General features: G+C 42.7%; 1 protein-coding gene and 1 long non-coding RNA gene across 2 annotated transcripts in view; one reads left to right on the top strand and one right to left on the bottom strand.

Moving 5' to 3' along the window:
* ANKRD55 (ankyrin repeat domain 55) overlaps window positions 1–17,873 on the top strand; it is a 34,464-nt gene extending 16,591 nt beyond the window's left edge. Inside the window, exons 6-11 of the mRNA XM_033164491.1 lie at window positions 409–537; window positions 3,497–3,681; window positions 5,163–5,330; window positions 9,406–10,064; window positions 12,562–12,663; window positions 17,571–17,873. Coding sequence (XP_033020382.1) covers window positions 409–537; window positions 3,497–3,681; window positions 5,163–5,330; window positions 9,406–10,064; window positions 12,562–12,663; window positions 17,571–17,851 — 1,524 coding nt within the window. The 3' untranslated portion in view covers window positions 17,852–17,873. The remainder of the gene's footprint in view (window positions 1–408; window positions 538–3,496; window positions 3,682–5,162; window positions 5,331–9,405; window positions 10,065–12,561; window positions 12,664–17,570) is intronic.
* On the bottom strand, window positions 3,676–21,758 carry LOC117055120. The gene is made up of 3 exons (XR_004427579.1): window positions 21,340–21,758; window positions 17,730–17,826; window positions 3,676–3,873 (listed from the first exon to the last, which is right to left on the bottom strand). It is a non-coding gene; the product is annotated as an uncharacterized LOC117055120 (long non-coding RNA).
* Window positions 21,759–22,229: the final 471 nt, after the last annotated feature.

Below are 22,229 nucleotides of genomic sequence, written 5' to 3'. Positions count from 1 at the left end.
TAACCTGAAGCGTTATTTCTGGGTTAGCGGAGTCTGTAACCTGAAGCGTATGTAACCCAAGGTACCGCTGTAATGTAAATGTTACTTTTGTCAAATGGGCTCCTTTCATCACACATTCAAAAGCCCTCTCTATCCTCCATCCAGGCCAGGAAGAGGCATCACCAGAGTTCAAAAACACATTCCAGGCAGGCAAAGGCCTTTGGGGTGTGAATCAGGGGTGTGAATACCCCCCGCTGTAATTCAGTGCAAAGTCTCCACAGAGGTAGTGTTGGGTCCAGGCAGGATGGCAGTTGCTTTTGGCTCCCTCATGGACACAGGCAGATCTATTGTTTCATAACCTTATTATCCCTACTTCTAGGGCTGTCATGCATTGCCCAAAGCTTTGATGACCTGGGTTGTGATTTTCAGGGGATGACATCTCTTCACTGGGCTGCGTTCCACAATCGACCCCAGCACACGCAAATCCTGCTGCATAAAGGAGCTGATCCAGTGTTGGTGGACAAAGATTTTAAAACAGCTCTTCACTGGGCAGTCCAGGTATAGTACGGTTGTCAGCCTTTTCAAAAGCAAATGTGTCTCTTCATTTGATCCTGTTGTGTTCCATAATGTGAAACCACTGAAAGTAACAACAACAACAACAACAACAACAACATGAGTACTCTGTAAGGTGAGCATGGGAAGTACTGTAGATATTCCCCAGGATCCCAAATCTGCCTGTGGATCTATAGAACATTTTTCATAAGAGTTAATCCAGTTCTGTTACTCAGACACACCATTTGTAGCTAGGGAAGCAGAGGAAAGAATGCGACCAGGATTTGGCCATAAGATAACGACAGAATAAATAAAATGAATTATTTCCCCTCTTATAAAAATGCATAGAATTATGTCACTGTTTGTTTTGAATACGTCAGCGTGAGTTACGTTCATACACCCACAGCTACCTTCAACATTCAAAGAAATGATTCACCTTTGTACAAACTGGCTCACCACAAAGGCTGCTTAATGACAAGAAACGTAAAAGCACTGGCTTGTGGTTGAAAGAGGGATGGAAATGAAATGTACCACTGGCTTAAAAGACACCTGCTGAGATCCAAAAATATACATTTGTGCAAAGGCTTCAGTCAGGCCCCACACGGGCACATAGTGTAATTGGACAAATGCCCAGCATGAACAGAGAAGTGCCAAGCCAGGCAGCTACAGCTGCCATCAACACCAGTATCCACAATGCCTCTGGAGTCTGCCTCCAATTTAGTATCCCTCTGTGGTGGTCCATCGGGCCCAAAGGCGATCTGAGGAACTGAAGATGGAAGCTACAGGTGCCTGGCCCAGGGCTTCTCTTCACAGCACGGGGCTGAGGGAGGACTGGATGGCTGGAGGTGATGCTGCTGATTTCAGGAGCTCTCGTCCCCATGGCTACCCCCTCCCCTGCTGCCACCAGCCTCCACCCGTCCCTGTTGCATCTGCTATCTGCTAAGCTCATCTGGGAAATCCCTAAAAGGGTGGTGCTTCACCCCTGCACCTAGCTCTGGCTCTGGCTCAGGAAGGTTTTAGTTTGCTTTTTCCTTCTTTGAACAACAAGCCCTTAAGTCTTAAAGTGAATCCCTTTTCTGAATCTGTTTCAAAAGTGTTTTGCTATGCTTGACAGGGCGCTGTTTTTCCAGTCCCCTTTGGGAACATAAAACTAGTTCATTGGACCCTGGCCATCATTTGCTATCTACCCATTGGAAGCTTCTTTTTTTTATGATGCTGCCAGGAGACTTAAGCAGAGCTGGGTGAAATACATATGGCTGAGCAATCTAAAACTATATTTCAAATGGACATTAAAAATATTTTTTTGTGGTGCAGTAATACTCAGAATGGACTCTAGGTTTAGATTCCTTTTGATAAAAAAAGAGCAGTGGAGACCTAGGGTGTCTTTGTAATGTTTGCTCTATTTACAAATACTCAAGCAGAGTTTACATGGAGACAAACAAATAGCAGATCTGCAGAGAAACATGGAGACTCCAATGAGCTTCACCTTCAGCTGACTCATAGCTTTCTCCGTCCCTTTCTCTGTAGTATCACATTCAAAACTCAAATCTGCTCTTTTGCAGTCTCTCTGGCCCTACCCCCTTGGCTGTAAATGTGTCATGTTCTCTAAGCTCTGGTGGCGTCTCATTCAAAACCATAAAGAGATTCCCAGCTATCAGGAGAACTTGATCATTGGCTCCCATTGATAACATGTAAACTGACCATTCTCCACTATTCAGAAGCAACCCACCCCACAGAAGAATGATTAACCAGCACTTGTAACACCACTTTCGCAAAGATTTGAGTAAGAGAAGCAAAACAGATTTAAAAGGCACTAGTTATAGGGAGGGGTGTGTTTATCAAATCTATTGCAATAAACAGAATATTCTCACCCTGATTCCTCAGGTTTGAAGAACCACTTCTCCCAACATCTCTCCCTCTCCTCTCATTCTCCCTTGATTCACCCCCTAATTAATCATCTGGTTTGTCATCCTGGGATGTTGTTGGCTCCTGGGGTGCCCCTTACCTTCTAAATTCATTTCTTCGCACTATTCAAAGTGCTCCTACTAATGCTTAAAGCCCTGAACAACTAAGCCCCCCAAAAAAATATCTGAATGACCCCCCCACACAGACACACACACACCCCAGGATGTTAAGATCAGCAGACAGAGCCCTCTTGGTAGTTTGACTGCCCTCAGAAGTTCAGTGGGGTGCTGCCTCAGGAGAGGGCATTCCCTGGGGCAACCCCTAAGTTGTGGAATTCCATCCTCACAGATGTGTGGCTGCCACATTCACTACACAGCTTCTAGCGAATGCTGAAGACATGCCTCTTTACCGTGGCCTTTGACACCTGATATGTGTGTTTTGATGACCCACCCTATTCCTGTGACTGTAATTTGTTTTAAACGTTTTGAATACTGAATTTTAAATTGTTGTAATCTGCCCCAGAAACTACTGGTGAAGGGCAGTTAGTAAATTTAATAATAATAAAGCAACAAGGCTGGGCTCATAGCAACCACTTTAATGAAGTGGTACTTCCTGCATTAGAGAATAATGTATTTTTTCCACATCTCACAGTCATTTGTTTGTTTGTTTGTTTGTCTCCCTCCCCACTTCCTCCCAAAGGAGCTCAGGGCAGGAAACAGACAAGTAATAAAACAATTAAAGTTTCTAAAAACCTATAGTGCTGCCAACGGGAACTTTTCCCACTGTTAACAACAAATTGTCTTTTAAAGCACAAGTTACCATTAAGGGGGAAAATACCCCTGAAAATGCTCTATCCATGAGTCTCAAACTCTGATTGCGGCTATACATCAGTTTAAATTTAATTAGGTAACAGACTGGTTGAAAGCTAAATATAAAGCACATGCCTTTGCGGTGCATGAGGGAACACCACACACACACACAAAGTTAGTAGGAGTAGTAGTTGCTGTTGTTCATTACTTCTTCTTCTCCGCGAACAAACACATATATGGTTGGTTTTCAGAGCGGGAATCGGATCCTTTGCTCTATCATCCTGAGCCACCGCCAGGGTCCGTCGATCATAAACTATGATGATGAGAACGGGAAGACTTGCCTCCACATTGCCGCCGCTGCAGGATACAGCGACATTATCAGTGAGCTGGCTAGAGTCCCAGAATGCAACCTGCAGGCCCTCGACGTGGATGACAGGTGACCATGGAAACCAACTGAAAAGAGCTGCAGAGCTCTGGCAGTGGCCCTCGTTGTTTTCTGACCTACAGTGAAGGAGGTTTGGCGGCTTTCTTATGAAACGTGCCCCCTAATGAAATGATACTCTCCATGGATCCTCCTTGCTCAGCAACAACTCAGCAAGTGGGTTCCTTAACCTTTACTGTTACGGTTCTGTAAAGGAGGAAAAGCAAGTGTTTTTGGAAGGCATGTATTAACATGTTGTTTGCTTAAACGTTGGACAGAGTTGATTTTGTGGCACCACAGCTCACTAGGGAGGAGCCTTGTGAGTTATTATCTAATAAGTAATAAGATAAACGAGGAAGTGCTTCTTGCACATCTGGGGTTTTAAAGGGAAAGGTTTACAAGGTAGACAATGAGAATCTCAGGTAGGCTTTTGTCTTTTCAAACAGAGGACTCCTTCAAATTGGGAGCCGTCTTCTGACAGCCCTTCAAATAGAGGGCGGTCCCCTGTAAAGTGGAGCGTATGGCCTCCCTAGGTCCCAGCAGCTCTCATTTTATTTTAAAAAGTCTACTGTAAAAAGAAGAAAAGACCACAATAGATAAACATTTGTGTTTTTAGAACCAAAAGTCAGTATAGAAATGTTTTATAATTTTTTAAAAAGAGTTTCCAGATATAAGGAGATCTTTTTTTGGAATGGTTAAGAATGCTTTAACAACATGGTGTAAAAGCATATAATATCCATTTTATAAAATAAAGTAAAGCTCATGTAAATGATCTTGGAGCACTGAGGTTAAGCAGGTGTGGACTGGGTAGTTTTTCTGGATTGGAGACTGTTAGGAGCCCCATTTAAAAGTTGAATACAGAAATAATAAACAAACTTTTTTAAATAAAAAAAAACTTCTCCCCAACACACAATTGAACACAGAGAATTCAATCTTCAAATATTTGTGCTGTGATGCAAAACTTCGATCTCAGTACAAAGTCCTACTGGCAAATCTCAAATTACATCCGAGTGTGAGATCTGCAAATATAATATTGGCTGTGCAGCCAAAACCCAGGTTTCTTTGGCTGCTTAATGTTCAAATTCAACTCTTTTGAAGTAGAGTCAGAGGAACAATGGAGGTGGTATTTCACAGGCAAGTGTCAGGAAGATTAACTGGACCCGATTGCATCTCATGAGCTCCAGGAATCTTACAAAGTCATGCTTTATAGGAAGTTGTGAACTACTATGTTGCCTTGCTGCGGGAGGCAGTGGAGGATAGGGGTGCCTGGCGTGCTCTGGTCCATGGGGTCACGAAGAGTCGGACACAACTGAACGACTCAACAACAACAACAACAACAACATCTTGCCTCTGACATGTAATTGCATTAATATGAACAGTTGCCATGCCTCAAAAACCTTGACTCCATAGAGGCACTCCACCTCCTCAGCTGGTTGTTTTAGCCTGAATTTAAACAGCACAAAGCTATAAAATGATTTATTTTTCCTGCTCTCTAGGACACCTTTGCACTGGGCTGCAGCAGCAGGAAAAGATGACTGTGTAAAGGCCTTGCTACAACTGGGGGTGGATTGCAGCCCAAGAGACATCAATGAGAACACCCCCCTGACATATGCTATGTACTGTGGGCACACAGCATGCATCAAACTGCTGTCCCAAGAGAACAGGTAAAATCCTTCCCTTTTCACTTCTTCTCCCAGCAAGAAAAGGAGCTTATCAGGTTGTCCCTTGCTGTAGCTTTCCCTGAGGACATTCACCATGCTTCTCCACTCCCCACCCAACATAATAGCCACACAGTTGCAAACTGAGTTGCAATAACATAGGAAGCTGCCTTATACTGAGTCAGGCCATTGGTCCATTAGCTCAGTGTTGTTGACACTGGCTGGCAGCACCCCTTCAGAGAACGAGACATGAGTCTCTCATAGCCCTGCCTGGAGATGCCAGGGATTGAACTTGGCACCCATATGCATGGAAAGCAGATGCTATATCACTATGGCACTTTTCCAGATTCTATTTTTGAGTTGAAACTATTCTGTGAGGTCATTAAAAGGGAGGGGGGAATATTGGGAGGGTCATAGGTTCCCCATCCCTAATTTAGAAGCTGTGAGGACACTGTCATTATATAGTTTAGTCACTAGGCGGCATAACATTTAATTGCATCTGGGTGGAGCATGGGTAGGCAAACTAAGGCCCGCAGGCCAGATCAAGCCCAATTGCCTTCTGGATCTGGCCTGCAGACGGTCCAGGAATTGCTGCATGGATCGCCAGCGCGCACGTTCTTTCCCTCTCCCTCCCTCTCCCTCACACGGTGGCAGCGGCGGCACCTCCTCCCTCCCTCCTCCTGGCTTCTCCCCGCCCTGCCTAGAGGAGGAAGGGGGCTGGGCTTTGTTGGTGCCAGCAGCAGCAGTGTTCGAGTGGCTGCCATTTTAAGCAGCCCCTCTCCGGAGCCCTTTCGTGCGCTGCTCATTGTCCTGCCGCCGACAGCCCCTGCCCCTCTCAAGACACAGGTAAGCAGCCACCGGGGCTCGTGGTGCTCTTGCATCTTCCCCCCCCCCAAAAAAAAAAATATAGTCCAGCTCCCCCACAAGGTCTGAGGGACAGTGGACCGGCCCCCTGCTGAAAAAGTTTGCTGACCCCTGGGGTGGAGTCAGGAGTTGGTGCTGCTATACTCTTGTTTAAAAGAGACAATAAAGTTTTTGTTGCACTTGCTGACTGGAGAGTCCTCTAGCTTTCCATCAGAGAAAGACACTGGTTTTATTAACGTTTAAGTAGTAAACACAAGGCTACCTTCCTCTCACATCAGTGCCGCACATATAAAACAAAAATGTACCTTTTGCTTTATATGTTTGTAGTTGCAACCCCAGGCTTTATATACACCATACATTTAAAGCACACACAAAATCCTGGGAACTGTAGTTTACCCCTCACAGAGCTACAATTCCCAGCAACCTTAACAAACAGTGCCCATAATTCTTTGAGGGGAGAAATGTGCTACAAATCTGCTTCAAAGGTATCAGGCAGGTTTCAGCTAATGAGTCCTATCAATGGAATCTCTGAGCAAGGGCAGGTTATAAATCTGAACAGGAATTTGTGAGACTAGAATCAGCTAGTCATGCAGTCTTTGTTCACAGTTTAGCACATGTTCTATATTAAGTTCAGAACAAACAAACCCTAGATTAGGTTTCAGTTTACATAATCCTCAATCTGATACGTATCACATTCAAAGAGTCACAGACCATATATAAAAGAGAGTTCTTTAGATATCTAAGTGCAGTTTGAGAGATCTACCTTCGCATGCACAATAAAAAAAAATCTGTCCCTTAATAGTATCTGATTAAACATGTTTTGCAGGTTTTAGTAGTACTTCAAGAACCTGCAAAGCCTGTTTTGCCAGAGATCAATTGAAGCAGGCAAAATTATGTACCGGGTATACCCAAGGAGTCATCATATCATCATTAGGTACAGCCATAGAGCTGTGGTGGTTGTCCATTTGTTCTGGATTATTGGCAGATTCACTTGCGAAAGAGGTTCATGGCTTGCTTTAAAATACCACCATTTACTGAAAAAAATCATTCTGGATACAAGATGTAACAATCACACAACTGCCCTACTAAATGGCAATGCACTATGAATCCTCTGTGCCTTTTGTATTGATATGCTCTCCATTTTTGAGGACAGTCATCTATGAAGGTGGAAATTTAGCAACGTTCCCCCCCCCCCAGTCTTTCTCTGCCCTTCCCCACCCTTCGGTTAATGACTACAGCTAGCCTTCTTTCCTGTGCTGTGAAGTGTGAGAGTGAAAATGCTTAAGCCTCTTTTCCGATAAATTTTCAGCAAACTACACTTCCTGTAAAGGTTTAGCAGAAGCTCACTACTTTCAGAACAATCCTCTTGCTGCAACCATACAAAGTTTAGGATATTGGTTGGTTGGTGGGGGAGTTTTAAGTTAAAACTAGAACTCGCTCCCAGTGTTATAGAGCTGCAAAGATATGTTGTTTGTTGGTTTAAAAAAAACAAACCATTATAACGTAATCCTGAGATCAGGCATTAAAATTGTATGAATGTAGCTGGTTCCAGTAACCAGTTTGTGAGCTTCAACTTTATCTGTGTGTAGCATTTTATTTGTTAAGATAAACTTTTTTTAATATTGGAGAATGCTGCTGGGATATATGTTTATCATGACTTAGCAGACATATCAGTAGGTCTAAAAATAGCATACCAGTTGAAAAATGAATATTAATTCTGTATACTTTCACTATTGTAAGAATTTCTTATACAGAAATGTAGAAACATCCTTTTTAAGTCTAAGAAGTAACTATTGCACAAATTATGGGAATGGACTGAAATTCATAAATTACCGTATATACTCGAGTATAAGTCGGCCCAAATATAAGCCGAGGCACCTAATTTCCCTACAAAAACCTGGGAAAGCTTATTGACTCAAGTATAAGCCGGTTCACCTTTGCCGCTGGGGTCGAGGAGGAGAAACGAGCAGCCCGAAAGCAGCCCTTTGGGCTGCTCCTTCCTCTTCCTCCTTTGCTGCTGTGGAGCTCACCCCGTCGCAGGGTTTCGAATCGCTATTCTTCTGATCAGCAAGCCCTAGGGCTCTGTGGTTTAACTCACAGCGCAATGTTCCCTTGTGTTATACAGAGAAGGCTGGGATCCTGTCCTGTTTAAGCAGGAGCCAGGGAAAGTGAGCACCTGTGGGGTTTTAATACTTCCTTAACTGATAGGCTTTCTGCCTTCTGGGGTGTAAAGTTTGCATTTATGTGAGCAGTTCAGGAATGGAACAAGCTGCCTGGGGAGAGTAAAGAACCGCCGTTCTTGTACACTTCTTAAGGAATGGTTGACTTGAGTATAAGCCGAGGGCAGCTTTTAAAGCACAAAAAGTGTGCTGAAAAACTAGGCTTATACTCAAGTATATATGGTAACAGCTATATTGAAAGACCTAATAGAATTATGTTGCAAAAAGTAACATACAGACATGGATCCCTGAGATTAAATATATTAGACAGAAGTTAGTTTTTAAAGGAACAGAGGAAGAATTAAAGTACTCTGAATTACTTTTTGTATGTTTGTGTGTTTTTGTGTGTGTGTGTGCAAATAGATTGGGGGTTGTATAATAATAAAATGTGTAGTGTTAAACCTGATTTTTGAGAATAGAAGTATACAATCTTGTGAAAATTGCAAAAATCGGGACATAAATTTGTGGGCAGAATTACATTTTTTCAATATGGGTATGGTGGGTGGTGCTGTGGGTTAAACCACAGAGCCTAGGGCTTGCCGATCAGAAGGCCGGCGGTTCGAATCCCCATGACGCGTGAGCTCCCATTGTTTGATCCCTGCTCCTGCCAACCTAGCAGTTCGAAAGCACATCAAAGTGCATGTAGATAAATAGGTACCACTGTGGTGGGAAGGTAAACAGCGTTTCTGTGCACTGCTCTGGTTTCGCCAGAAGCAGCTTAGTCATGCTGGCCACATGACCCGGACGTTGTACGCCGGCTCCTTCAGCCAATAAAGCGAGATGAGCACCGCAACCCCAGAGTCATCCATGACTGGACCTAATGGTCAGGGGTCCCTTTACCTTTTATGGTGGGTGACAGTGTTTATTTAATAGTATTTTAATTAAAAATATTTTTTCAAAAGTCTCAAGTTTTTGTTTTTGTTTTTTAAGTAGAGATTCTAAAGCGCTATAGTTTTCTTTTCTCACCATGGATTTATTTATTTATTAATTATTTGAAGATCTGAGTTTGTCCATCAAGTTTCCAACCAGAACAATAAATTCCTGAAGAAGGAAGGCAAATTCAGCATGCTTAACCAAATCTTCTGCAAAAAGAAGAAGGAGGATTGGAATTCAAACCCAAAAGACAAGAAAAGAGAGAGATCCCAGAGGGACGAAACCTCGGAGGTGGATGACATTATCACCACATTTGACTGCATTATGGATGCCAGCTGCAAAGGCTCCTCTGAGGAATGTGTCACAGCGATTGACTTCAAACGAAGAAGCGCGGACACCAAGAAGTACCTCATCTCAGAGAATAACCCCTCGGACTGCAATGGTCTTCCGCCAATAAGAGCTCAGAGTCTCCCGCCCATTACTGTGGGTCATTCTTTTTTAACAGCTTCTCACACGACAACCCCTAGCATGAATTTGGGTACTGACATCCACCATTTTGTACACCGGTCCCAAAAAAGCAGAAGTGAGCATGATTTGTCAGATCAGAGCAGCCGTCAAACCCTGGACAATCCTTGGAAAGTTGACACTAACCAAATACTCACATGTAAAGTCTGGACGGCAATGCCTTCTGATAATAAACTGATAGACGGATTGTACGCAGAAAGATCCAGTCATGTGCTGTTGTGCCCTCCCCACCTGCCCCACCTGCCCAATTCTCCATCAGGTAATTTCTCCCCGCTCCTCTCTGTATTTATTGCATGTGATCCACGAAGGCCCATAAGTGCCTAGCATGACATCATTGCATGCAGCAGTCAGAGCTGTGCTTCTTGCTCTCAGTATGACAGTTTCCATACTGAAGAGTCAAGCCCCTATTAAGCTGAACTGTGGCTTTTTTCTTCAGAAGTGGGAATGAATAAACCCCACACAGTGCACATCATTCTCTTCCACACACTCGTCATCCATCCCATTTTTGGACATAATAGTGCATATACTCTTTTAGTTCCCAATACTCAAACTGGGGGATCAAGGAAGTAGGATGGTTTTGTTTCAAATAAGGCCAGTTCCACTCCAAGCACTGGCCTAGCCATAGCATTACCGTGTACCTTGGGTTACAGACGCTTCAGGTTACAGACTCCGCTAACCCAGAAATAGTACTTCAGGTTAAGAACGTTGCTTCAGGATGAGAACAGGAATCACGTGCCAGTGGCACAGTGGCAGCGGGAGGCCCCATTAGCTAAAGTGGTACCTCAGGTTAAGAACAGTTTCAGGTTGAGAACGAACCTCCAAAACAAATTAAGTTCTTAACCCGAGGTACCACTGTACTATAATACCATTTCATTCTTTTTATATTACTTTTCAGTAATAAAAATTAGAGTTTTGTTTTTAATAATCAAATTCTTAATTTAGCGCTACCTTCTGTTACCATCATGCATGGATGGCCAAGTTACAATGTAAGCCTTTATTCCACACAGATATCTAAATTAATGGGGGGGGCGGATTTGCACATGTACTAATGTCCCCATTTGTGAAATACCATCCTTCTTTCTATTCATCTGGCACCAAACTTCACAGTTATTAGGAACCTGGTAATAATTGTTTCATTTTCCCAGCCAGGTTTTTTAGCTGGGATGGATGAGTTTTAATACAGTGGAACCCCAGCTTACGTACCTCCCGTGTTGCGGACGTTCGAGTTGCGAACACCCGCAACCCGGAAGTGTTTCCGGAGCACACGCAACCTGCGCGCGACTCCCAGATGTGGAGAAGTGTTCTGCACACTTTGCACATGCGCAGAAGTGCTCAAATCACACTTCTACCGGGGTGTTGTTTCTTTCTTTCGTGCGTTCGTGATACGCCCGCCGGCATTACGTACCGCGACCCAGAACGGATCACTTACATAACCCGGGGTATCACTGTATTTTAAATATACAGCAGTACCTTGGTTGTCGAACTTAATCCGTTCAACTCTTGAAACCATTCAAAAACCAAGGCGTGGCTTCCAATTAGCTGCAGGCGCTTCCTGCATTCAAGCGGAAGCCGTGTTGGATGTTTGGCTTCTGAAAAATGTTCACAAACCGGAACCCTTATGTCTGGGTTTGTGGCGTTCAGGAGCCTATTTGTTCAGGAGCCAAGCCATTCAAGTACCAAGGTACCACTGTATATCATAAAACACAACCACAAAATAATAGCAAATGGTTGTGTGTATCTGCAAGGCATCTGGAATGGCTTCTGGTTTGTGTTTTTAGAAATGAACACTTACTGGATTTAGAACTGGCATTTATTCCAATGACAATGTCTGGTTAGTACTGTGGGATTATGTGTTACACAGTTTTACCACTGGCACAGGCAATTTCTCTTGGATTGCTTTCATGAATATCATGGCTCAAGCATGCACAATCTGTTATATTTCAATTAATACTTTCAAAAGTTGGAATGGAAACTCATGAAAGCTGTAAGCTTACACTGGTGAGATCTCTACTGAGAACTAGTCCCTTGGCTCAAATTCTATAGCAAAAAATTGGCCATCCTGGTACATTTTAGTACCACAACTGGTGAGCACTGGACTGTTGTTCATGGTGCAGATCTTACAAGGGATCACAAAACCCAAAGGGCACATGTTCATCATGGGTTAGAAAGTCCATATTTTGCTGTTACTGCAAAGCTCTTACGGAGTTACTGAAATTTAAGGCCAAACTAGATGTAATGTGAGCAATTGCCTGTGGTTTTTATTATGCTAGCTAGTGGGTCTAGGATGTGCTTACTAGCCATGATGGCTGTGCCCTAACACCACTTTAAGAAGCATTATACTTCTGAATGCCAATTGCTGTGAATCACAGGTGGGCAGAATACTGCTGTTCTCATGTCCTGTTTGCCATATGCCTCTGATTGGCCACTATGAGAACAGGATGCTAGACTGGACGGGTCTGTACCTGATCTCAAAGGTCTCTTCTTATGTTCTCTGAGAGGGTGCTCTAACTCTTTACCCTTATGCCCTTTCCCCCAAAATAAACCATGCCTGCATTGAGGTAGGGAGACAGCAGCACTATCTGCATGTAGGATAATACTGCTTTGTTGAACACTTGGGAGGGGAGAGAAAGGAAAGGGGCTTACAGAATATAATCTGGGCCCTCCTTTCCCCCTGCCCTCACCCCCATATCCCACCCTTGTTAGTGTCTTTTCAAAACAAACACAATTTGTGTGTCTGTATTTTCCTCCCGTTTCAGGGGAAAGCTTTCAACAAGCAATTCTAGAACGACCCAAAGTAAAAGAACTAACACCCATTCGGAACAACTTGGCTCCCATACTAAACCACTGTGTTCAGAAAGGTAAGAGTATTACCTATGTGTGATCTGTAAAAAATGATGGTTTACTGGCCATTTCCTCATCCCCTGGCCCCCCAAAATGCTTAATCCTGATAATCTAAAAAATATTCTGCAAAGCTTTAGGTCAGGTGTGGGGAAGCTTTGGCCTTCCAGATGTTGCTGAACTATGACTCCCACCGTTGCTGACTATTGGCCATGCTTGCTGGGGCTGGTGGTGCGACGGTGCGATGGCACTTTTTCCCCTGGCGCCGTTGGGCCCGCCCTCACTTAAATATAGTGCACCCACCTCACAGAACACCAGTTACCCAGATCCTACAAAGTACCCCAGATTATCTTGTGGGGGACTTCTGTGAGGGAAAACTTAATAATTTGGAGTCTCAGGCAGGATTTGATCAAATAAACAAGAAAGATTTTATTAAACAAAGGAAGCTTATGACACAACGTGGGTAAAACAGAGGATACTTCAGATTATACTGTTATTTCACTTCAGTTCTTCCTCAGTTGTTGCACAGCTGTTGACTCCTAACATTTGGTTCTTAAACAAGGTGGTACTTCCTGCAGTGGCGGAGGAAGTCTCTCTGGCACCCGGGGCGGGGGGGGCACATGCGCAGCAGCCCATACGGACACCTCGTGCACACCCTCAGTCACTCTACAGCTGGGGGGAGGCAGTGGGCCATCTTGTCACCCCCTGGGTCGCACCAGGGGTGCACCGCTCCCTACCTCCCCTTCGTATACCCCTGACTTCCTGTCAGTTACACACCCCTTTTACAACCCTACTCCTGAGGTACTCCAAGTAACAGACCCAAGGGATCACCACACCCCTCTTACAGTAACTGATTTGGGAGTCTTCTCTTTTTGTAGAAGAATCTCTCCCCTCCTGACTGGAATGAGACCTATCCTCACAGCTTCTACTTCTCCTGGCTCAGCCTCCCAGTTAATTCCTGGCCTCTTACTCTTACAGGACACCACACACTGTCCTTCACACAAAACTCAGAGACTCCTTTCTCTGGCTTTTGATACACCATATTTTTCCATGTATAAGACTATGTTTTTCCCTAAATGTTTGAAGTTTAAAATAAGGGGTCATCTTATACACGGATAGTGCATAGTGCATTTTCTTAATTTTGAATCCCCCAAAATAGGGGGCGTCTTATACACGGGGGCGTCTTATACACAGAAAAATACGGTATTCCTCAGAGTGAATGTTTCTACCCAGAACCAACTCTCTCTCCTCTCACTCCCTATCTCCCAACCTATTCTCCCAACCTCTATCCCAACCAAAAACTGTCTCTCAAAATCCTCTCCTTTTCAACTCCCCCTCCTGGAACCCTGGCCAATCATAAGCTGCTGTTCATTAACCATTTGCTGGCAGGGAAAAAGAAAAAGAAAACACTTGGTGAACCAACCTGCCCAGCAAAAACAAACTTTTCCGTCACAATGGAAGCTGTATTTCAGCAACAGCTGGAGGGCCAAAGGTTCCCCAGAACTGTGTTAGGTTGCGACCATTGCTTATCCTATTCTTTATTTCTTACTATCAGAGCCAGTACTGTGCACCAATAAATTCCTGTTGCAGTGTAGGAACAGCAGGCTATACTATATTGTAGTATAGATCTTGTAATGTTGAAAGGCTGGGTGGAAAATGTTCAAAACAAACGTTGGTGTTTTTGTCTGAATCACTTAAAACTCCTCCGAACAAAGTCATTTCTCCAGTAGTTTGCCACAAGCTCAATTTCCCCCAGTAGTCAGCATGTTGTTTCAGTGGTTCACAGTAACAAGTGGTGAGGCAAAATATCAGTTGCCTAGCTAGCAGAAGCACTCTATTTGGAGCACAATGTTTGCATGGCTTTTCTGGGTTTTTTTTATAAAAAAAAAGTTCCCCAAGTTAATAATTATTCTGTTGTACAATCATGTTTTGAAGCTATAATGGGTAACTGTACTGTGATCTGAAAAAATAGGCAATACTAGCTGTCAGAGCACCATAATATAAAAACAGTCAGTCTGAAACCACATCCCGATAAGAGCCAATGCTGTCGACAGTCATATGTGACTTGCATTTTGATTAGTTGATTAGAGGAGCTGACAACCTTTTAAATTAAGCACGATGTTGATTAGTAAAGGCACACCAAGTTAAAATTTCTAGCCATTTCCTGCTATGGAGAAAGGGTTCATGCCAAGACAGAGAGAATTTGAATTACCGGTAAGTTAAATTCAGGTTGAAATGTATATTATAGTAAGAAGTGAACTCCACAAAAGGACATGGTGATTTTTTTAAAAATCAAATGAAGAAGGGGTGGAAAAGTGTATAGCTTAGGAGAAAACTTTAAAACCTGAACTTTTTTAACAGTAAAATTTTAAGAAAAACAAAGAAGAATGGGTGTAAAAAGTAAAGAGGAACCACTTAAAAATAGAACTGCAAAAGAGAAGTATGTTATTTGGTGTTTATAAAAAGTAGAATTGGCATAAAAAGAGAATAATGATGTCTAAATGTTTCAGGAAATGATATTTCCACATATCATTCTTTGTATGAAAACTTGTGATAAGTTCTTGTTGAAAAGTGTGGAGCAGCAAACAGCTGCACTTTTGGAAAATGTTATAGTGAGGATAAAATCTACTCAGTAGTCTTGGAGGGAATGGCCCTCATTGTCCTGGATCCCACAGAGCAATAGGACAATGAAATCCAGAGAATGATGGGATTTGACTAGTTCAACACTAATAACAACACAAATACATCATTTAAAGATGTTATACACCAGACACCTAGTTTTCAAGAACACCTTGCTGTCTACCACCAGCACATGAGCCATAGACCTTGAGGGCCAGTTATGGAGAAGCCCAAGTAGCCCTGAAACTGAGATATGAAGTGTTACCATGGTCCCAATCCTGACAACACCATCTCAGGCCCTTTGGTCAGCAAGGGAGGCCTGGGGGCTGTCTGGTTGGTGGTGACCCATGGTGGCAGGGCCTTCTTGGTGGCGGTCATCTGTTTTAAGAACACCTTCTCTAGTGAAGTGTGTCAGTCTCTCTCATTAACTTTTAGGAGAAGTTTTAAAACATTCCTGCTTATCCAGGCTTTGGATGACTAAAAATTCTGCCTCTGGCAATGCTGAAATAATTAGAGCTTTAAACTGTTTAGAAAGTTGTTCTAAACTGTTTTTGATAAGCTTTAATTGTATTAGTACTGACATCCTGGCTGCCCTGGGTATCTTTGGAGCAGGGGTGCATAACCTGCAGTCCTCCAGATTTTTCTGGACTACAATTCCCATCAGCCCCAGCAAGCATAGCCAGTGATCAGGGATGATGAGAAGTATGTCCAACAACATCTGGAGGGCCACAGGCTGTGCACCTCTGCTTTGGAGGAAGACCTTGAAGACAAATAAACATATCTCCCCTCCAAAGCTGCTATTTGCTTTTGGGATATTCAGTACCTCTAGCACCAAAGGCAGCTTCCCTTGAAATGTGGGTAGCACCTTCAGAATGAGCATTTTGGTTGTAATGTTACAAGGAGAGTAACAGAGACAGAGAGAATTAAACTTTCCTTTACTTTCCTTCTCTGCTTGCCATATTCCTGAAGCATCTTAGACTTTCCCTGTTGCAGCTATTCACATACAGTTAATTGCATGCAATTATTAGTGTCATATCTAATTTGGCTCTTACTTCTGGTGTGAGTGGAGGGATTTGTTTTGCAAAGAAGCAGAAAATAAACCAAACTCAAATGCCTTTTACTCCCCGGTAAAGGAAACTTGCTTATGTAACTATAGGCAGAAGTCACGTAATCTTTCAGTAATTGCCACACTCAGCAAATAAAGTATTCATTATTGGTTGCTGTGTGTTTGATTAGAGAAAATGAGGAGCCTTAGAAGCAAGAAGAATTTTATCTCTATTCTTAGCTAAATCAAAATAAAGCTGTTCAAATATTTGTAATATTGGTTTGGTTTTGTTTTTTAAAAAGGATATCCATTGCAAAACAGTTAATATATGGATGAAAAGGTGAATTAGCATAAACTAAAACATCAAGACTGAACAGCAGCAGCAGCAGCAAAAGGAGTACTCATAAAACACAATTGGGATATTAAAATAAGTTTAAGGAAATAAGATTTTAAGTTTATGTTATTTATTAAATGTGTATTTAAATTTGTATAATGCGAAAACCACAGGGCAGTTCACAACATCAATTTACAAAATACAAACACAAAATACATAACAAAACTAACTAACTAAAGCAAACTAATACCCTTCCCCCCCCCCCGCTCTCACAATCACATTTAAAAGGCCATAGATTGTTTAATCAGTCAAAGGCTTGGCTATTGAGAAACGCTTTTGCCTGGTGCCTAAAGATATGTAATGAAGGCGCCAGGCGAACCTCCCTAGGGAGAGCATTCCACAAACGGGGAGCCACCGCAGAACAGGGATGAATTCAGTTTTGTCTATGTTCAACTTTAGTTTGTGTTGTGACATTCTAGATGAGACTGCAACTAGAGAGTTATAAGAGGGTGTCAGACACACACAGCCCTCCATATATCATGGTTTCAAATCAAAATCTGCATACTGGGTTGGCATCTTCATCAAGCTGTCCAGTACAACCCCAGAGTCTGCTTCTTCATCACAACCAGTTCAGACCTAATTAGCGTATATGCGAAATCAGGGGTGAGGTTGCCTTGGTGGTTTGCAAGAGGCAAGTACCCAGTCTGCCCACGGAAAGCAAGAACAGTTGAAATGTGCATAGTACAACAGTTTGACAGAGGAGCAGAATGCCAGTATTACGATGGTGCATCTTAAAGCAGTTATGAGCAAGTCATGCATACATATTGCCTGCAGCATAACCCACTAGAGTGCACTAAAAAGTATACATCTGACAAGCTGCATTATCTCTTGGTTTGTTTTCTCACTTTTCTCTCTTTGCTTTCTTCCAGCCCAGCTACCACCCAGCCAGGCTTCTCAGGGTGTCAAGGAGACGAAGTCATTGTCTTTAAACTCCTTAAGGACTGGTGCCTCTGTTCTGCCACCAGCACTTACCACCAAATCCCCCAAAGCAGGACTCTCTCAGAGTAATTTGCTGTACTCTTTCTTACCAGTGCTGTCAGCAGAGCCCCTCCGAACAAGCAGAGTCCTGCCTGCCATTCCAAGCCAGAAGGAACCCAGCCTCACAGAAGCACTTAACCAATCGCACTGCAAATCAAACAGTGACAATTAGCTCAAGAATCCAACTGGCACATAAAAACCATTTGTACACGTTGCTTTCCGATCCATTGTCAATTAGAGAGTTAGCAAACAGACTGTTTTAAAATTCAAGCAGCACTTATCGCAGCAATCTTTTGGGGGCATTTATTTAACTTAATAATATATTGGGAAAGTGCTAGCAAATGTGCTGTGGAAACAGAAGGGAGACAATGAAAACACAGTTTTTCTTAACTTTGTTATTTAGGCCTGGGAGCCAAGCAAGAATGCCTGTTTCCAGTGCCCAGTCAAATATACTTAATATTTAGCACATGTTCATCTCTTTGAGGTCTGATTTGCATACAGTGCCAGGAGGCCACTCAAAATGATCTACCTGTGCATGCACTCCAGACAACGGGCATTACATTTAACTGAGTTGTAAGACATACCTATGCAGCATTTATATGCCAGTATTCTGTGGCCCAGATGGCAGCCATGTTCATGTGCAAATGCTCCAAACCTATCAGTCACCACACGGGCTAAGAACCTTTTAAACAGGATGTCCCTTATATAAAGCATGTACCCAGGTAAGTGCCTTTCAGAACTATCCCCACACAATGGTCTTGTTCATTCATCATGATAGCCTTCAGGTTGTCTTCAACCATGGTTTAATTAAGAACGCCCCTGCCCTGCTACTATTCCCTCTTGGTATTTTTTTGTTTTATGGTTTGTTTGAACCAAGAAAATCACGATCCAGGTTCAGATGATGAAAGCCATACTATGGCTTATTTGGGTGCTATGTGGGGGTGCGGGGCGGCAAGATAAGAAGGAAAGGAATGGCAAGGGGAACAGCATGGCAGGAAGCAAACACACTCATGATTAAAGAATGGTTTAAGGCAAACAGGCTTGTTTTCCTGTGCAAACCAGGCCAAATGGCTGACCCAGTTCGATCATCTCTAAGACCATTTTGAAGGTTGCATTGACTAGTAGGAGTTAAGCACACTTAACTTCCAGCAGTTTGTACCATGAGTGTTGGCAAGGATTTTCTTTTCTTTTTCCTTTTTAATTGGCAGACGTTTTTAATAAAATGAAACAAAATATAAACCAATGGTAAAAAAAAATGTTGACTATGACTGTAGAAAATCTATGAACTATAAATAAAACTCATATTTTATTAATTTCTTGATGCTGATTGTCAAGTAGTATGCATTTCCTGTGTTAGGAACTGTTGGTCCCTGTGATCTCTGTGCTAAATATAGTGCAGAAAAGGGGCAGACCAAAGAAGAACATTGCCTTTTCAGTTGTATAGTTGATGGTTGCAAAAGAAATATATATATAATGTATATATTTGCAAATGTACATATCTTCATTCGGCAAACGTGCTTGGGGATTTCTCCACACAATCAGTTTAAACTTATTTGTGGTGCTTTTTCAAGCCATTGCAGCAGCCCTGCTAAATTGCTCTGTTCACAGTTACTCCGTTTTGCCAGCACCACCATGACAAATAAAGTACCGCTATCTAGGGCTTTTTGCTACAAGGGCATGTGTGGCATTATTATTGTTGATGATTGTTGTTGTTGTTGTTGTTTAAATTTCAATACCACCATTCAGCTGAAGATCACAGGGCGGTTTACAATATAGAAAACAAAAATATACAAACCACAATAAAAATTAAAACAATAACCCCCTACACACACACACACAGAGAGAGAGAGAGAGAGAGAGAGAGAGAGAGAGAGAGAGAGAGAGAGAGAGAGAGAGAGAGAGAGAGAGATGGCTTAATTAGCCAAAGGTCTGGGAGGAGGAGAATGTTTTTGCCTGGTGCATAAAGATATGTCATGATATACAACACATTCACCATAGTGTGGAAGGCTGTGGCCTGGTGATTTGTGTGCTAGTTGTTGGTGGGCCCTACTTTCCCTTCCTGCAATTCTTTATCTTTAAACTGGACTTGGACCAGTCAGCCCTTCAAAAATAGCACTGTCCACCATTCATTTTCCTTCCTTCCTGCTTTCCTTCTAGAAATAAACAAATAATATTGTTCCTTTGCCAGTTAGTGTGGCTAGAAGAATAAGGCACAACTATACAAACAGATTTTCATACCCTTATCTAAAGGAGGTCACACAAACCTATGGGCAGATAAAATCTCTTCCACTACCATCCCGCTTCCTGCTCAGAGGGATCTGCTCCTTCTTCTCAGGTTACTCCTTCTCTGGAAGTTCAGATCCTTTCCCTCCATCTCACAAAGGTCATGGTTATTCATAAATCCCTTTCCATCTTCATTATATCTAACCTAAGTATGTACCTACCTACTAAATTCATAGGGAAATTTCTAAAATCTCTCCCAGACTATTCTCCCTAAATCTAGTCCCTAGTCCCTCCCAGGCTATTCTCCCTAAATCTGGGGTCTGTGCTTGGGTGACTGACCTGACACCCCAAGCCCTGTTGAATTTTAAGCTTACAATAGGCACTTGCAGGTGGCCTCTTGAGAAGACTATCAACATCTACTACTAGCCAAGATATCTGTGCAGACCCTTCAAGTGTCCCTATTTTCCAGGGACGTCCCTGATTTAGAGAAGCCATCTCATTTTCTGATTTGATCCAGGAATGTCCAAATTTTCCTTAGGTTGTCCCTATTTTCATTGGAGAAATGTTGGAGGGTATGGAGTTATGCAACCCCCCAAGGTATATGAAGGCAATCCTGTATAGGGAAGGGTTTTTAATGTTTAAGATTTTATTGTGTTTTTATATGTGTTGGAAGCTGCCCAGAGTGGCTGGGGCAACCCAGTAAGATGTGTGGGGTATAAATAGTAAAATAATCACTATGGAATGGGCTGTCCCTATTTTCGTTGGAGAAATGTTGGAAGGGTATGTCTGTGTAGTATTGTAGGTGACCACAAGTGGAGAGAGTGCTGTTATACTATTTTACTTCATGACATTTTGTTTTCCTACAATTTCAGAAAATCTTAGTGGGATTTTGCAAGCTGATTCCAAGCAAAATAGTATGCTCAGAAACCTTCAGATCTGTCTTTTATTCTCCAAAAGCACCACGCCAGAAATGTTCATGACTTCTTTAACCAATGTAGGGCAATGCCATCATTTTGGTAAGTGAATAAGACAACTGCATTACCGTCTGAATCTCTTCATTTAGAAGGGTGTATCCATTTCATTTTATTGGAAGTGATTGTGGTTCTTAAGCAATAACAACCTTTTTATATGATTTTTTTTTTAATGGAAGCCAACAAACCAGCTGGTCCTTATTAACACTACTGCAAATTTGTTGCCAAGAAATGCCTTCCTTGTAATTTTGTAGGAATGTATTTCATTTTTTTTATTGCAAAAATTGTAATTATGTTTCCCAGAATATTTCTGAGACAAGGACCAATCATCGCTGAATCGGAGCTCCATCACAATTACCATACCTTCCCCCATCCTTGAGCACAAAGTTAATCAGTGAGGAACAACCTACTACAATCAAGTGCATCAACAGGGGCCACAAGATGAGCAGAAAACAGTCACGGAAACCTGAGAATGTGGATGGAAATTATACCATCAGCTTTGCTGCATGTCTTCAGAGTCTGCAGTGTAGGAAGAGCAGTTAAGCTTCACGATCACCACCACTTCCCTTCTGTAGCCCCAACTCTCAACAGCTGTTCTCCTAGTTCAGTTCCAAATGAATGTTTTGGATGAAAACACAGTTCTGGGCTGGAGAAAAGAGAAGCAGATGAGGGAGAAATTGAAGGTAGAAGGCAGCACATAAGACAGGGATGAGCAACCTAAGACCCTCCAGACATTCTTGGACCCCAACATCCTCAGCACAGACAATGGTCAGGGATGATTGGAGTTGTAATCCATCAACATCTGAAGGGCTGTATGTTCCCCATAAGGGAAGCGTTAAGTGCCTGCATTCCAACTTCTGCTCTGAAAATTGTGCCTTCCCAGTCCTGCTTTGGAGCTGAAGAACACTGTGCTACGTAATGAAACTCTGTTCCCATCCACCCTGTACATTTAGAGCAGTACCATGCCACTTTAAATAGCCATGGCTTCCTATAAAGAATCCCAGAAACTTGCTGAGAGTTGTTAGGAGGCTCCAATTCACAGAGCTACAATTCCCAGTGTGGTTTAGCAATCAGCCCCTCTTCCCAGGCCACTTACATCCTGGTAGCATAGGTAGGGGTTGGTCACTTGCCCTGAGAGGGTTCACTTGAGCCTGCAGTGTGTCCATTGTGACAGGAACTATCCTGTTCTTACTGGGCTCCTGAGAAAACAGGGACTTGCTGGCAGCAACCAAAGCAGAATCCATTCCAAAGTCAGAGCCCAAGCAAGCAGAATCCACAACAAGGGTTGGATGAGAGGCAAAGTCACAACAGTCTACAAACACTAGAGCTATTTCTTGTATCTAAACAGAACTGTTA

Source organism: Lacerta agilis, chromosome 11, assembly GCF_009819535.1.
Source record: "Lacerta agilis isolate rLacAgi1 chromosome 11, rLacAgi1.pri, whole genome shotgun sequence".
NCBI lineage: Eukaryota > Metazoa > Chordata > Lepidosauria > Squamata > Lacertidae > Lacerta > Lacerta agilis.
This window is presented reverse-complemented; position numbering and strand designations above follow the sequence as displayed.